The sequence below is a fragment of the Diplotaxodon limnothrissa genome, linkage group LG1, assembly GCF_057381915.1.
Source record: "Diplotaxodon limnothrissa isolate DT_005_m linkage group LG1, D_limnothrissa_male_GT1.1, whole genome shotgun sequence".
Lineage (NCBI taxonomy): Eukaryota > Metazoa > Chordata > Actinopteri > Cichliformes > Cichlidae > Diplotaxodon > Diplotaxodon limnothrissa.
Window position 1 is genome coordinate 41958466 of NC_140596.1, and position 18339 is coordinate 41976804.

An 18339-nucleotide genomic window follows, 5' to 3' on the forward strand; every position below is an offset into this window, starting at 1 on the left:
AACCGACCAGCCGAGTTCCTTCAAAAACTCTGCAAGTGTACCTAGAAGAATTGATGCTGTTTTGAAGGCAAAGGGTGGTCACACCAAATACTGACTAGATTTAGATTTCTCTTTTGTTCCTTCACTTCATTTTGTTGATTGGTGAAAATAAATGATAAACACTTCCATTTTTCAAAGCATTCTTTGTTTATAGCATTTTTTCCTCACCTGCCTAAAACCTTTGCACAGTACTGTAAATAAAGTTGAACTGAATTGAATCCAGTACAGTGTCCAGGTCAGGCCTGCACACCATGATCATACAGAGTGAATAAGCTCATCATAAACGACCATCTCTGATGATACAGAATACCACTGGCCCTTCACTTTTAGGCAAATTGTATTTAGTGGGGTCTTTTTACATTTTCCATGATGTGACTGCACTATCACTGTCTAGGTAAAGGGTTTATCAGTTGGTCAATTTCAGTCAGTGTGTGACGTTCACCAACTCTTCCTTTTGCTTCCGTTTGTTGCAAATTTCAGTTTCTTGACCTCCCTGAGGACGTGGTCTGCCTTCTTCAGCTTCTCCATGGCCTCAGCCAGCAAATCCCCCGGTACATCCTCCTCTTCACTTCCATGGTCCTGGGACACTTTGCTCAAGAGCTTGCTCGTCTTTTCCATCTCTAGAGCCACTTCAGTCTCAAGTTTAATGACATCATCACTAGAACCCCCAGCACTCACAGCTCCACCTCTGCTAGACTCTTTCATCTGATTACAGACATCAGATTCAGACAGCAAATTTCCAATTGAGGCTGACCTGCCCTTGGCTGAGGGCTTGAGAGGAGGGATGGGTTTTATGTTCTTAGAGCTAACCTGAGGCACTGTTGTGACCTGTGCTGGTCTTAAAATAACAGATACCTGAATGCTGTCCTCACTAGCATCCACCACATCCAAAGCAGAATGGCTTCCCCTGAGTGCAGCTGTCGCAGCTACCAATGTGTCTTGACTTCCAGAGCCTTCACTCTCATCATCTGAGTGCTGACCACTGTCTACAGATTTCTCATCTTGCTTTTTTTTCTCCCCGGACAAGTGATAAAGCAGTGGACTCAGGGTAAGGGTCTCAGTGGTTGAGTCATTCAAAGAGGGGACTTCACTCTCGGCCAGTGCGTCTTTTGAATCGACAGAATTGAGTGAGGCAGTATTGTCGGGTCCCTCTTTAGGATTACTCTTAGCCGAGGTGCTCTCTATCCGCTGTATGTCAGGCTCGGCACATTCATCAGGCTTTTTGTTGAATTTTGGATGGGAACTTGGACTCTTTCTCAGTGACTCTGTGGGTATTTGTTCCCCACAGTCAGATACCATCTTTGTGTTGCTGCTAACTGTTTCTTCTGTGCAGTGACTCTCGTGTTTATCATCTTTCACATCAGGTGACGTTTCTTTAGCAATCAGCTGCACTGCCTCATCTGTTTCCACGGCTGTTTCTATAGTCTCCTTCCTACTTTCATCTTCCTTCTCATTATCCTCATTACTAATCCCTTCAACCTGCTGGTCTGTCTCAGAGCCAGAATGGGAGGGCTTCTTCTCCTTGGATGGAGGCATAGGAGGGTGAGAGTGTGGCTTGGACTGTAAAGCATCAACATTACTCACAGAGCTGGGTTTATTGGGAGGCATTGGTGGTGGAGCTGCCTTTTTACTGGCATCAGAACTTGTTTCAGAAATCTTCTCATGTTTTGCCTCTTCTGTAGTTTCTTCAACAGGTGAAGTAGAGGGTTTTGCTTCTTTCGATGGGGGCATTGGTACCTTCAAATAATATAGCAATTATAGCAAGGCCATGATATCCAAACACAAAGACATGCACAAATGTTACAACATTTCACAATTACAATTTTTAGAAAAATTTGACATACCTTTTTCTCTGAACCATCATTCTTTTGAGGTTCATCTTCATGTGCTGTGCTGGGTTTAGCCTCCTTGATAGGCGGCATTGGAGGTTTGATGACCTTTTTTTGGGGACTGACGTCTGGATCTGGCTGAGCTTCCTCCTCGGTAATTGACACCAACTGTTTCTCTTTGGAGGTCTCACTGCCATCAACATTGGCATAATGTGCTCCATTAGGCATTACGGCATCTTCAAGATCAAGATCCAAGCGCAGGATTCCATCAGATGACACATCAGCTACCTAGAAGAAAAATATACGATTAAATGACACAGAGCACACGGACAGGAAAGAACTGAGTAGAGTTCACCTAAGGGTGAAGCTCAGGAAATTTAAGGAACCTACGGGAACAAGATCAAGGCCAAACTAGAATACCAAGGATTTGTGGAGTAGTGCAAATTAAATCAGTAGGTTCAAGGTGAGAGACAAGCAGTGGGCAAATAAGCTAAAAGTTTCCTTATGATAATCTGTTTACAAGCCTCTGCTGCCTCCTCCATCACACACCCTTGCCTTCACAGACCATCACTACCCTCACTGGGTTTGCTATTCTCCTTTCACCCCATGTGAACTCTGTGAATTAGACTCCACCCCCTTATCTGATAAACAGTCCCTGCTTGATCGTGATAGCTGACACAGCGGTATTCTAGGGACCTGTACTGCTAGCCAACACGTTTAGAACCTGAGTGTCAAACAGGAGAATATACCAGTGTTTCAGATAACATTCACCTCATGGAGGAAGCTGTACTGCAGAATGTTGCTCAATTTGAGAACTATTTGCCGTATCGTACGATATCATCCACATACATAAACTAAGATTTACAAATGTGTACAGTGATTTGTGTCTAACTTTAATCATTTTGGGGGCAGATTTCAGCACTCTTTCTTGTGCCTTCTTGTCAGAATGGTCTCCACTACACAATAATAAACAGAAGTCAGCACAGCTGCACCAAAACCATGCCGCGTCAACCTCATTATTAAAACAAAACAAACAAACAAACAAAAACAGCTGTTGATGGCCTCATGAGATATGCAGACCAACACTGTGAGTTGATGATGCAATCATCTTCATGATGCAGAGACCTTACTTTCATGTAGAATAGAATAGAAAAAAGTAGAAAAGCCCACAAACAAACAACAACTGAATGCTGCAGTAAAGGCCTGCAGAGCATTAAAAAGGAGGAAACCAGCATCTGGTGATGTCCACGAGTTTAAGACTTCAGGCTGTCATTGCCAGCAAAGGGTTTTCAGCCAAGTATGAGAAATGAACATTTTATTTTCAGTTAGCTAATTTTTCCAATTACCTTTGAGCCCCTGAAATGAATAGGTTGTCTTAAAAATGCTTTAGTTCTTCACATTTTGATGCAATCTTTTTGTTTAACCTGCTGAGTTAAAGTTGGAAGTCTGAACTTCAATTGTATTTCTTTCACTTAAAATTCATTGTGGTAAAAAATGTCTTAGCCTTTTTAATTATTATTGTAATGAGGGCATAAATCAGAGGCAAGCTTTAGGAAAAGCAGTACACTAATTATTTTTTGACTCAGTCTTGTAGACATCCAGAGTTTCAGGAAACAAATTCATCAATACGTCATCAATGCCAGTCAAGTAACAAAATTGTAGGCCAACAAACTGACCTTATTTATTTATTTTCACTTTTTTAGTTCACAGATCGAGATTCAACCCAGAACCAGGAAATGGAGAGGATTATGGGTTATGGGCCTGGATCCGTTCATAGTGGCTTATTTTGTTCTGGGATGATCTGTTAAAAAACGTCATCCTTCCAAAACTGTCCTGAAATATGTCAAATCTAGATGATCAGTTTACAAACAGCTCTATAAAAGCCAAGGCACTTGTGACATATTTGCCTTTTTCTGAGGAAACCTTACATTCAAAAACCTTTTTTTTAGTTAAATGTGAAACAGCAACTATCAGTGAAGACTGACATCAGATCAAATCATCAATACTCACACTGGGAACATTAAAGTTTTTCTGATCTCAAACATTTAATTTAATAATGGCAGAAACAATTGAATTCTTTATTATTGGAATTATAGAAAAAATGAAATGTTCATAAATAAGTGCAGAAAAACCTTTTATTGAATAAATCTGAGCAGAGGGTGGATCCACCTCTTGTCTGTTGCTCTCACAGGTCCATCAGCAAACTGTCTAATCTGTTCCTTCACACCTTTTCTCTTATATACATTATGTACATTTTGAATAAATACATTCAAAATGAATGTAAAATTAGGATTCAGCTTCATCTAATGAAAGTTCAAGCTGGCTGCATGATGATCGTGGATATAATAAAATGATACGTATTATGTCAGACTCATTCTGTCTGTGATGATGACAAAGTTGCCCAAGCTGATTAAAATGACTCTTTTTATATCGTGGTAAGCACTGAAACTTGTTCATATTCCTTAGATCACATGACCTTAAAACTCACTTTTTGTTTACATGTTGCCATGGTGAATGATAATCACACCTAACTCATGCTTAACATCCTCGGAGCTAATTGAACTTGCTCTGATTGGCTGTTTTGGAACAGGAAACTCTGTGTTTTGCCAATGTCAGACTTAATTAACTCAGAACATGCTTACAGAAACAGGAGCCTGCTTTTCTACCCCACCATGTAAGCCTCAGTAATTTCCATCCACTATCTGCGCTTCCTGTGATATGCAATGCAACCTGCCAGTTCTTCAGTGACATTCGGTAGAGTCATTTCCTTTCTTGCATAAGTACTGTGCCTTGTTGGAGATTGTTGGAGTCGCTCCTTTTTAGGTACTAAATTATTATCAGAGGGTGATACGTTGCTCTTACTCTCAGACATGGCTGGGCTTGTGTTATTGTTGCACAAGCAATGACATTGTGACAATATAAGTAAAATTGATATTGTGAAAAATTTATAACAATATTATCACAGGCATTATTATATGGCACAGCTGCAGTCAAAGCCCCTTACTACCATAAATGGTCAATATGATATCAAATTTAAATAATATAAATCTATCTAAAACCACAGTGACTCACTATTCTAACTCACTGCGGTTGGCAGCTTATTTTTAATGTACTGGGCCCAAACAAATAGCCTTTCTATTAGAATATAGCATCCAGTGGCATACAGCATGGACATTTTTGATTTTAAATAACAGGTAAATCCTGGCGTTACTAATCACATTCATTCTGGCTCTGCATCTTAACACAACACAACCTTAGTAATGTAGTTACGTTGATTAGTTACGATGTGGGTTTCATGTCAGTTAATACAAATCAATCAAAGACCCAGGTAACCACGGAAGCAAAGTTTGTATTAAGAGCAAATTAAAACAAAAGACACGTTACAACAATACTACAAGCACTATTTCAATTTGACACGCACCTCTTTCATGTGTATCCTGGTCGGTGGACGCCGGTTGCGGTTCCCTTTGGGTCTTGTTCGAGTAACGTGCTCTAAGTTGCTGCTTTGATCAATCTTCACCTGTGAAAATAAGAAATAATTTGAGTTTTAAAACTACATGCTTATTAAAACCGAGACAAAGACAAGATTTAAGATAAATTTATGGCTCTATCGCATGTTTACCTCATCAAAAATTTTATTCTTTGCTCGATTAATGCCATCACTGAGGGCTTTAATCCAAGCCTCCTTGTCCTCCACTGTCTGAGCCTGGAATTTAACATCATGGACCTGTGAATGAATGAAGCAGACAATAGTCAACTCAAACTAAGGTAGATAATCGAACTGCGACACAATAACAGGAGTATTGACAGTTTTTTCTTCTATTTTTAAAAACTGTGCTCATTATTGTGTTTTTTTTAAGAATAAGAAATAATCTATTTAGGCCACAGGCCCTTACGTAGGAATTCTGGTTGTGCTTACTGACCATGAACCGATTTTATGTGGTACATGGCGCTCAAAAATCTGTCAAAAAATGTTTTAGTACGACTTTGCTAAGCTACGAAGCCGCACTGCTTGATGGATTGTTGGAGCATTACGTCAGGAGCCTCACGGAGGCATCTGGGTCCAAAACTCCGTCAGCTTCTGTCTAAAAACTGAATTCTTTCATCTTTAATAAAATGATCAGCGTTGCTGCTTTACCAGGTGTAACTATTAAGTTTAACATCCAGGCATCCATGAAAACAGAATTTATTAAATTTAATGGAGTTAGAAGTTAACAGGAAGTTAGCTCGCTAGTTTCCACCTAAGCATGATATAGCATGTTCTGACTGAGAGATTTATGAAAGAATTCAAACGTACAGCTCTGCTATCACTTCCAACATAAATGAAGACAGAAAACTAAACAGCAGTGACGTTTGTAGGGTTACTGAAGTTGGGCTAGCTGGTATATAATGATGTGCTACGTGACCGCTAGCGACACAGCTATGTTAGCATAACATTAGCACAGTGAAGCTGGAGGATGAACACTAACTTTTTTTCCACTCGATAAAAGTTAACGTGAGGGATTCTGGTGGTCAGGGACAAATGTAATCGCATGGCAGGATGCTGTAAACGGACCAAACTTCAGTCAGGAGAACAACTGAGATAATCCATCCACAATACGAGGTTAGTCATTAATATACTGCAACAACATGGGAACAGAGCAGCTGCCAGAGAATTCAACATTAATGAATCAATGTTACAGAAGTGGAGGAAGCAAGAAGAATGACTGAGTAAAGTTTGACTTATCAATTTATCTGTTTCGCTTAATGCGCCTTATAATCCGGTGCGCCTTGTCATCCGAAAAATACGGTAGGTTTAATAAACATGTGCAGATCAGGAAAAGAACTCTAACTTCTCTAACTCCCAAAGGTTTTATTAGAAAATAGGAAATTTCCTGTAGGGAGTATGACTGTTGATGCTCGTCCCGTGACACTATGTCTGAGAACTGTGAAACACCAAAAACTACCTGCAGCCTCAACTGTCATTCCTCTCGTCTGCCGGCTACCTTGATTTTCAGCCACTTATCACATTTGCCAGCGTCTAAGCAGTCCTTGATATCATTTTCCTGTCATATTCCTTCATCATTTATCAAATCAGCCTTTGGAGAACTGGATGCAGCTTCCACCATATCATTCTGAGCCATTTGTGACAGCACTGGTAACCGTGACCCGCTGTTCATTCGCATCACTGGCTGCAGGCTATCCGGTTGTTCAGTCTGACGTCACTAGCCGTGTCTGGGCCTAAACTCCGCTGCAGGTCCATATATCAAACGATCACTGTGGCATTACTGAGAGTTGAAAAACTGTCTAAAGTCTTTCATCTTTAATAAAATGATCAGCGTTCTGCTCTACCAGGTGTAACAATTGAGTTTAACATCCAGGCATCCATGATAACGGAATTTATGACATTTAACGGAGTTAGAAGTTAGCAGGGAGTTAGCTCGCTAGCTTCTATCTAAATACAATATAGCATGTCCTGACTGCGGCGGTTTGGAAACAAATTAAAACGTACAGCTCTGTTATCACTTCCAGCATAAATGAAGACAGAAAACTAAACGGCAGGGACGTTTGTAGGGTTACTGAAGTTGGGCTAGCTGGTATATAATGATGTGCTACGTGACCGCTAGCGACACAGCTATGTTAGCATAATATAAACAAGCTAACTTTTTTTCCACTGGATAAAAGTTAACGTGAGTGTTCTGGGTGGTCAGGAACAAATGTAATCGCATGGCAGGATGCTGTAAAAGGACCAAACTTCAGCCAGGAGAACAACTGAGATAATCCATCCACAATACGAGGTTAGTCATTCATATACTGCTGCATGGGCTGGGCTGTAGTTACATCCTAAGGTTTTAAAAACTGAGCTTAAATAAATGATTAGTGGTAATAAAAGCCGAGGGAGGTCAACAGCGATCACTGACTGTTTTAGGAGCTTTTTGAGATCAAATAGAAGAAAATACAAAACATTAAACATGTTAACAACACAAAAGCCATATTAAACGCAGACTACTTTAGGCCCAGAAGTAGGATTCGTCACGTCATCACTGAACAACCGGATTGCTCACCAGCATCACTGCAACCAGCACCACTAATCTGAGCCTGCTGCTTACCTGCACCACGATCTACAACGTGTTCTTTGTGCAGGCAGGACAAATGTTTGTGACAGGGACAGAAAGAGATAGAGAGACAGACTCTTCTCTCACCTTATTTGTGGACTTTGCCGATCGTATGAGTATAAGTCTTTGCTTCTTCGTGAAGGGGCTCTTTAATTCATGACATTTGTCATAGTTTTCCAGGTCAAGCCTCTCCAAGCAGTTCTGTAGGTCCTGCAACACAAATGACTGATATTTGAAAATTTGTGTGTATAATTTAAGGATAAAGCCAACATCATTTTAGCTTATTATCTTATCAACAAGCAAGAGAGAAATTAGACCATCTACTTGATTATCTGATGTTAAATAAAAGTTAACAGCTGCAAGACTACAAGAATTAAATGGCAATATTGATATAAGTTCATATTCTCACACCCGATGTATTGAAACTTTATATACCTCATTTTCATACACCACAATCTCTGTCTTCTCCACCTGGATGTAGCGGTCTTTATAGCTTGCCAGCAGTCTGCCATAGCCCTTCTTCAACCAGCCAGCCTTACTCAGGAACTTAGGCTCTTTCTGGAGGGCTGGGTCCTCTTTTGCACCCTGTATTGATACAGAGGAAGGAAGTCACACTCAGTACACACCAGCATACTTACAGGATGCAGACAATTATATTCACTTTCATTTTATCACTGCTCTAAATGACGGTCGTACAATATACCTGTACAGGAAAAGAACAGAGGTGTTGATTCTCTTCTGCACATTTTCACCAACGTGGAATCCAAATTTATGAGCAACTAAAGTGATTTATTAGCATGAGCACATATTAAAGGTTATATCAAGTAGTGTTACTGTCATTTGTCACCCACAGCCCACAGAAACTGTCAAGATACTGAAGCCTGGATGTGTCAATGTGATAAAAGTGCTGTTTTTCCTGGAGTTTTGTAGAGTCCTCATTTTCCTCTGCGTCGTCGATTCTGTCACTAGTTAGTAAACATAAACTAATATGTCTATCAGCTGCAACCAACCAATCACATGGCGTCACGTTCAATGACAGAAGATGGCTCTAAACATGTTTTTAAAACTTTATGTACTTATTTCTTAAATCCAACTTTTACATCTATGTCGGTTTTTGAGAGCAGGGCTCTCCTCATATATCAGCACCTATGTGGTGACATCGTCTGAGTGGCAACAACTACCATCCAGGAGAATACTGCGGCAGCTTTCTGGATGGGCTCCTACAAGTGACGTCACAAAGGACACTCCAGTCATTATTAGAGGCACAAGAGTCGTCAAACAACAGTGTGCAGTGCACCGAATTTGGATTATTCCAGGCAACTGAGTCATACCACTGAGGATATCACCCTCACCAAGGAGGTTTTGTTTTTGGTAGCATTTGTATGTCATTCTGAATGTTAACAGGATCGCTTTGACCTCTCCTGATAATAATGTTATATAGAGCTATATAAAAAATGTGTTTGTATGGACATTTGGGAAATGACACTGGAAAATGGGAATCTAAATATCACATTATAGTTTGCATCCAATATCATATTTGACCTCTGACCTCACTTTTACATTTCACATCTGCCTTTCTCTCAAGTTGATACAGATGTATAACAGATTGTGAGAGCAGCTGAGAAGATCATTGGAGCCTCTCTTCCCCCCACCACAGACACCTGGAGCACCCGCTGCATCCACAAAACCTCACTGTCAGACTGCGAAACAGTTTCTTTCCCAAGCCGTCAGACTCCTGAACACTCGGTGACTGGACTGACACACACACACCTTTATACACAAAGTGACTTTTTGCACAATGCTCAGTCTTTTGCACATTTCTATTGCACTGCTGTGCCTGCACTGTCTTGTGTCTGTATCATTCTGTTCTGTTGGCTGTTGCACTGTCTTTGTTTTGGTTTTTTGCAACTTTTGCACATTGCACTTTGCGTGTTGTTTGTCTGTTATATGTCATTTGTAGCACCAAGCTCTTGGAGGAATGTTGTCTCGTTTCACTGTGTACTGGACAGTTCTTAAGAACAAACCTTTGGTTTCAAGTGAGACTGCTTGCAGACGTGCAGACCTTTAACATCTGCTGTCAGGTGTCTTCCTATACAGACTGCTGAGACAATACTAGCGCTAAAAACTGTGTAATCTCCAGTGTGAGGAAGAAACTATGGGTCATTATGTGATATTTAAGTCAAAGTCAGACTCAACTTAGACATAGATTGGTTGAGTTGTAGATAAGTAGATGGCTGATTTGACCACAGACTGTGGTGAAATTAGCAACTACTGCAAACTCAAAAATAAAACCTGCTGGTGTATGTAAGGTGAAATACCTCAACGCTGCTGTCACTTTGCTGTTAACTTCCTCTGTGCATGTTTTTTTCTGGCTTTAAAAACCTGTGTGCTGTTGCTCATGCTTTGGGTATTACACAGCAACACGGCACAGAATTCAGTGGATCAGCTGTGGTCTGGCACACCGTGCAGCTTTCTAAGTCGGAAATGATATCCAACCTATCCATTCCTATTCAATCCCATGTTGAAAATGCCAATATTTTTGAATGTGGAGCCTTGTGATAAATCTGATCCTAGTTTTTAAGCCAATTTTTAAGGTGCTTCTGAATGTAGAGTGCAGGTAGATGACATTCAATGTTTAAACTTTGAGCAATAATGTTTAAATACTGCTGAGCAACATTTTGTTCATGGAAATGTTTGGTCAGTTTAAACCGTGATCCTCTTCCAACTGCAAATAATCTAAGATTTCTTATTATGGGTTAGGCTAAGTGGGAGCACTCTTAAGCACTTTTACTGTAACTCAGAGTATCTCTTATCTTAGTGAAGAGCACCGCAGCAGCAAATGAAGGGTAAAAGGGCAAAAATGAAAAGCTAGCTTTCAAAATAAAGTGATAGCACAACTAGAATAGTCATTGGTGCTCCTGGATGGAATTACTGTGTAGGGCTGATCAAACCCTTGGAACACAGAAAGGTTTCCATTACTCAAGCCTGAGCCGACTGCTGCAGCTCTGCACTATGATATCAGATGGTAAGTTACAAAGTTCCAATTTTGGACTTAGACAGGAAGTCAGACGCGAAACAATGTTTTACCTAAAACTGCCCACACATGCTTGTGATCTATTACCTCTCCTATCTGTGGTGTTGTGGTTGCTGCAAAAATGGATCAACACCTACCTACCATCGCTCTGTTAAAAAAACATGCAGGGATAAATTATAGTACAGTTACAAAGTGACAAGATACTAAGCAAAGGTATCTCATGCAAGTTGGGTCTTAGAAGAGGATTAGAAAACAGAGTAGGTGCTTTTGTGGAAGTGGTACTTTAAGTTTAGGGTGTATCTGGCATTCATTCCCAGTTTAAGTCTCAGCGTAACTCACACTTTAACCCCCGACAGGCTGGAAGAAGACAGCAGGGTTAAGTGGGGGGGGTTTTTTTGTTTGTTTTTTTTTTTTTGGAGGGGGGGGGGGTTAGAACATATTGTTAGCAAGTCAATTAGCCAATCAGTACGAGTACCTACCACATGTCTGAAGTTTAAAAAGGTGCAGCTTCACTGTTTAAGCCTTAGTAGGTTCCACACACAACTGTAGAGTGAATAACACTATCAGTGTTATCAGAAATCAGTGTAGCACTATTATTCAATAAGTCAACTTATTGTATAAAATTGCAGTCCATTCTAGATTTAAACCTAATTTATAGGCCTACATATATATATATATAACATATATATATATGTGTACATATAACACCACAGACCACAGTGGTGTCCTAAAGTTTTGATAGCAACTGACCTCACAAAAATTTCCACTTTGTGGTCCTTACTCTTTAGTCAGTGTTTGCAAAGCAGCATCTCTCTTTATTTCTAGTGAAAACTGAGTCAACTTTCTATGGTAAAGAGCCACAAAACTCTGCAGAACAGCTCATATTCTGTAGGCCAAAGAAGTAAAAGATGATGGGGACAACACATTTTTTAGAACACTCTTGCAGCCGTGACACATAGCACATTAACACCCACAGTCTTGTGTTTATAATAAAGTGTCATGCTATATTAGTGCACACAGTTCTTCATTATGAATTCCCAAATGTAAATAGTAAAAAAAAAAAATGTACTGCTTCTCATTAGCATTACAAATGTATTTTTCATATTGAATACAGGGGATGAAAACTACTGAAATGCACTCTGGACTCACTGTTCTCCAAACAAAGATTAGCGCAACCAAAAGCACCAGTCCAACACCTCCTGTTATAGCATTTATCTGCCAGTACACTGGCTGTGTTTATGACTGTTAATGACTTACATATCATTGAGACTCATAGTTATGAATCGGGCCTCTTTTTTGTATGCATCAGTGTCGGCTAGCTGCCACTCGTAGTATTAAATATTCCTTACATTTTATTACAATTAAACTTACACAATATGAGATCCTTGATGTCCTGGTATGTTTTGTGCTGGTGTTTTAAAAGAGGTTTATGCCCTTCTTGATATGGAAACAGCATATTGTCCATTGCTTACTATGAAAGGTGGACCCAAAGTATGATGGTGTGCAGACATTCATCCATTGTAGGGAAGAAAGCTTGACTGTGATGATGAGAGAGAGCTGTTTTCTGCCCGACAACAATGTGAGTTTCTTTTCTTTTCTCTGACGAGGTCAGAGAGGAATGGAGAGTGTAGATGACTCAGAGCCAAGGCGATTGGTCATCACAGAAGGGCTGTGACGCTTTCTGGGTGCAAGTTTAGGAAAATAGGTGAGCAGGGAAGTGCAAATTAAAAATACAGAAACACAGTCACATGGTGGGACTCTCCAGGCATAAACATGCCCATGTACTCGTTTCAGTTCTGCTTTACATGCAGATCACAGAGTGACCCGCTGATGAGCTAGAGACAACCTTTAGTGAAGCTAGCCCACACAGTGAAAATGTAGGACTCAAATCTTACTGATCTCTGACACATTCTTAAATCTTCCAGCAGTTCTACTTCAGGCAGTTTCTATGGCGTCTTCCTCAGTGAACCCGAGCCAAGCTGGATGTGACGATCGCCACAGAGTCACACTGATGTTTTCAAATGCATTAACTGATTTCACCATCAGCACTGCAAATTCCAGACTGAACAGATTGCAAAAGAGAGGCTGCTGCTTTAATCGTGACACTGTAGACTGAAGGTAGAGAGCAGCTAACAAACAGCATACTTTTGATGAATCCCACTCAAAGGGCGTGGCACCACATGCATTAAGTGTGCACAACAAGTTCCTTACATACAGTAGTTGACATAGTATGTGTCTTTCTGACTTCCCTATTCTGGTAAACTGGCTTCCTCAAAATGCCCAAATGTAACTGAGGTATGCAGGTCATATATAGAATACTGTGACTTGGGTAACTGTGATGTTTTTGAATGAAAAGCGTCAAGTTTTCAGCAGATGACCAGACTATCTGATCCTGAGACTGCGGCCGCAGGTTGTCATAAATCATAACGTACTAAGATAAGAGAGGCCCTCACTAACGCAGCCTTAAAACTCAGAGAACAACTGCCGAACGTACACTTCAGCTACTTTCTTCCGTTTGATTCTATTCTGCCTTTTTATCCTGTTTGTGTAGCCGTGCGAGGCTCGGCATGTCCTGCTGCTGTCCTGCCAGAACCAACCAGGCAGCCAGTGATGAACCGCTAATCGCGTTTACCAGAGTTTCTCTCTGAAAGGCTCCACATTTTCTCTCTGCGCTCTTTCATTAACGCGGTCAGTTTGTGGGTGGAATTAGCCGCCCTGCCCTGGCTGTGGTCCTTCCACCCTGACTCTGTGCTGGAAGGAGCAGATTCCGTGGATCGGTGACGTGGAGACAGGTGAACAGGTGTTTCCAGCCCCAGAACGTTTTCACTGCAGTTGACTGAAGCAGGCAAGCCCGTCTGCTGGAAACGTCACCTAACAACTTGTTGCTTCGCATGACTCTCCCATGAAAAGTGCTCCAGCTTCACTCTTTGGGCCTCAGAAGCTGATCGCGCCTTTGCAAAGTACATTATTCTAACGTCACGGGGTGCTTTGATTCAACGCTTCTGTCAAAAGTGGTGAAACTGTCACAAAACAAAAGCACAACAAGGGCAGGCAGCACACGCAGTAAGACTCAAGGGACTACTCACATCTTCCATGATAAAGACTGGGCTCCGTTATGTGGCTGCTGACTAGCCCAGAATCACTCGACGTCGCCCTTTCTCACCAAAAACGCTTGAGTTGTCGCCTGCGGGCCGGCAGCTGACACATTTCCAGCGCACACGTTAATGAGCAAAAATAAGGAAATAGTCAGTTTATGACAAGGAGGGTCGGCCCGTTTTCCTTTTTTTCTGACAGAAAAAGTTCGAAGAAAAAAAAAGTAGTTTCCGGTTGAAGTCCCTTTACACTCTTGAACTGAAAAATCTGCAAGGAGGAGCAACGCGAGCAGTGTGTGCGCGTGCAGCAGCCACGCATCCTCGCAGCACGCTTGCGTTAAAGTGGACATCTGCGTCTGCGGCCCCGCGTCTGCGTCTGCAGCGGACCAACAAGACCCGCAGCTGCAGCTCCAGCATCCTTTGACAAGCAGACTCACAGCTCGGCCATCACTCCGTGGATGAAACCGCAGGAAACTTTTCCACTGCTTGGCAGACAGCGGGAGGGGGAGGGGTTTGTTGTTTGTTTGTTTACTTTCTTTTCAAAGTCGTTGTACATAATAACTAACATCACAGTGCTGTGACCTAGCATGTTCGCTATAGTCACTACTTCATTCACTCAGCACTTCCTGGTAGGTGTGGCTGTTCCTGTTGGTTTGTGAGGTTATGTTTGAAATCTGTAGCACGCATCTTTCTAATCCGCAATCGAAGTGGTCGCACAAATTCTGAAATAGAATGAAAATAGACGGCGTATCACCCCAACAAAATATAAAGAAAGCAAAGGATTTAGTCATTTATTTAGTTCTATTTATTTTAAAAGACATTTTAAGAGTTTTCAGGGAGCAATACCTCAAATGAGGCCAGTGTGGTAAAAAAAAAGTTTTGATGCCAGCTACATCCTTGGAAAAGGTGTGTAATTCCAAAGACAGGGAAAAGAAAAGTCAGTCAATCATAGTGAATTGGCAACAGGTCAGTAAAAAGAACTGGTATAAAAATGCATATGAGTCACTCTGATAGAAATGTGTTAGCCCTGCAACAGACTGTTGAGACCTGCACAGCGTGTACACTTCCTCTTGCCCCATGGTAGCTGGGAAAGGCTGATAAGGATAAGTGAAAGAGAGTGGATATATTTTTATTTCTTCTAGAGTGTGGGGCGAGAGAAGAAGATTGGCAACGAGCTCTACAAGGCAACCCTAACCATGTTTAAAGAGTCTGGCAATCCCACAGGTAGAAGAAGAGGAAGCTCCAGAAACAGCATAATGTGACCTTGATTACACTGTTTTCAGTGCAATCAGAGAAGACTGAGCTAAAGACTGCCACAACAAGGACAACAACACTGCTGATGATGCTCATGGCCAGAGGAACTCACACCCAAGGTTGAAGGTACACACTTGCAGCTCACATACCCGGTAGCATACAGCCTTTGTTCACATTAGTTATGTCCTATCTTGAAAATTCAGGTGCCACACACTCAGTCGTTAAGGGAATTTCCAACTCCTCCAAAGGTTAGTGGCAACTATTTGTCAGGGTGTCAGGACACATGATGAGAGAAAGTTTCACTGTACCACTTACGATGGTGCAATGATGAACTGGGGAAAACTTTTAAAAAACAAAAACTTGAATAGAAGTGAAGTGAACTGCAAGTTGCTGGAGCAAGTACTGGGCTACCAGTCTGATCAAGCACCACTACAGCCATGGATCCAGATGGGGGACACAGCAGAGAGCAAGCTTGGAAGTTGACCTTCATATGTATCGATTCATATTTTTGTAAACAGTCATCACTTCCATTGAAAGAGAGGAAAGCTGCGGCTCTTCCTCCTTGGACCCTATTATTCCATTTGCTACAGTCAGATTTTCACTGCACAGCGTATGCTGTGTTGTTTAGCTTGTGTTTGGGAGTTTTGTCCTTGGAATGAACCAGTTTGTGTGTGAGTGTGTGGCTCGGATGTCGTTCTTGGAGAAGTTTCTCTGATAAACCTGCTATGTAAGGCATGACAGTGTTGTTCCGTTTGTCAGTCTGATGCTCCCTCGTTGGTGTCTGACCTTTACTGTGCATCTTCGCTGATTTGATGAAGGCCCAGTTGGGATAACATGTCTGTGTTCCTTTTCTTTCCCTGTGTGTGGTCTGTGTGTGTGGGCTTCCTTCAGTGTTGAGGTTTTCATTCTCCTTGATATGGACACAGACACAGCATTTTTTAGATGGATTATCGTGGAATGTAATTAATTTGTGGTTAAAAACTACGAGTGACGAGTGACTAGATCGTTGATAATGTAAAGGTGATGAAGAATATTTTACCTTTCATAAGAGAGGCAGAGATTAATAATAACTAATGCGTAAGTGCAGAATGGTGCACAAACACAGAGTGAGTAAAAAGGTGAGAGGAGAAGAAGCACTCAGTTCCTGATCCAGCACTAACTAAAGCCCTATGCTGGTTCCACAGAAGAGGGGCCTGAAAGCTCAATGCTTTGCCTCCCATTCTGCTTTTACAAACCCTTCAAGTAGGCCCCCAGTCTGAGAGTAAAGGCTCTATTGGGGTGATACAGTTCTATAACGTTGTTAAGATAAGATGGGGCCTGATTACCAAAGATATTTTACTTAAGGAGCAGGATATTGAATTCAATTCTGTATTCAACAGGGAGCCAGTGAAGGGAAGCCAAGATAGGAGAAATATGCTTGGGGAGGGAAACAGATTAACTACAGATACTGATACTGTGACAGCCTTCGAATTTGAAGTTCCCAACACCCCCTCAATTAAAGAGAGCCTAGGAAATCTGATTTAAAAAGTCACATTTTTATTTTTTATCAACAACAACAAATACAATTAAGGGGAAATAATCCTATGTAATGCTGTAAACAGCAGGTCTGTTCAATAGTTTAGTTCCAAAGGGTCACTTCCCTGTTCATTTGTTCCCCTTTTGGCAACAAGGGAACAGCCAACGAGTAGTCCCTCTTCCTCTGCACAGCAGCTCCTCCCAGTACTGCTTCCTGATCCACTCTGTGGTACAGAAACAAACAAAGACTGGTACTTTGCTTTTAAACAAACTGCATCACAGACATCCCAGCTGATACCAACTATGGATATCACTCTCAAAAACAGATTTAAATGGTGCTTTATTGGCATGACAGTTTATAAAAACTATAGTTACAATCTGTGAATGCTCAAACTACTAACTTGGTTTGTTATAATTGCCACTGAAAGATGGTGAAAGCTGTAATCTAAGGCTAAGGCTACATCTTTGCAGTGTTGTGATTGCAGACATTCCCAGCTCTCTGTGAACAGCGCTAATCGGTGGTCATGAGAAACTTTGATTGATTGATTGATTGAATCTTTATTTTGAACATGTTGAAAAAGTATAAAAAAAAAATAGAATTAAAAGAGACAAATGAACAAAGCAAACAAAAGGAAAACGGGCAACCACAACTCCAAATAACGTCCATGTTCAAAAAGGAGCAGGAAGAAGCATAAGCTTATTTAATCCCACCCCTTTTCCACTATCTAGTATCAATAGACTACAGAAATACCTCCTTGTAATTACATTATATGTTATGTGTAATTTTTTTTTTTTTTTTTTTTTAATATATACACATATATGTTTCTATCTATCCATACCTACGTATATACACACATACGCACATATACACATTTTCAATAACCCCATTAACACCTGAAGGATACACAACCTACAATTTTATATATATTTAATATATATATATATATACATACATACACACATACATACACATATATATACACATACACACATATACATATACATACATACATATATATATATATATATATATATATATACATATACATATATACATATGTACATATATATGCATATACATATACATATATGTATATGCATATATGTATATGCATATATATACATACATGTGTACACATATATATATATATATATATATATATATATATATATATATATATATATATATATATATATATATATATGTATGTATGTATATATATATATATGTGTACACATGTATGTATATATATGCATATACATATATGCATATACATATATGTATATGTATATGCATATATATGTACATATGTATATATGTATATGTATATATATATGTATATATATATATGTATATATATATATATATATATATATATATATATATATATATATATATATATATATATATATATATATATATATATATATATATATATGTATATATATATATATATATGTGTGTACACATGTATGTATAT

The 18339-nt window shown here is 40.1% G+C and overlaps 1 protein-coding gene across 1 annotated transcript; it reads right to left on the reverse strand.

Moving 5' to 3' along the window:
- Nucleotides 1–56: 56 nt before the first annotated feature.
- plekho2 (pleckstrin homology domain containing O2) lies at nucleotides 57–14197 on the reverse strand. The gene is made up of 7 exons (XM_085358820.1): nucleotides 14084–14197; nucleotides 8399–8548; nucleotides 8051–8173; nucleotides 5491–5595; nucleotides 5290–5388; nucleotides 1884–2156; nucleotides 57–1776 (listed from the first exon to the last, which is right to left on the reverse strand). Exons 1-7 carry the CDS (start codon nucleotides 14090–14092, stop codon nucleotides 478–480), a joined length of 2058 nt encoding a protein of 685 aa, XP_085214946.1. The 5' UTR covers nucleotides 14093–14197; the 3' UTR covers nucleotides 57–477.
- Nucleotides 14198–18339: the final 4142 nt, after the last annotated feature.

Coding starts and splice junctions, on each gene's coding strand:
- plekho2 (XM_085358820.1), bottom strand. Junction 5,389..5,490: donor AGAATAAAATTTTTGATGAG/GTAAACATGCGA, acceptor TTATTTTCACAG/GTGAAGATTGATCAAAGCAG. Junction 2,157..5,289: donor CCAGGATACACATGAAAGAG/GTGCGTGTCAAA, acceptor TTTTTCTTCTAG/GTAGCTGATGTGTCATCTGA.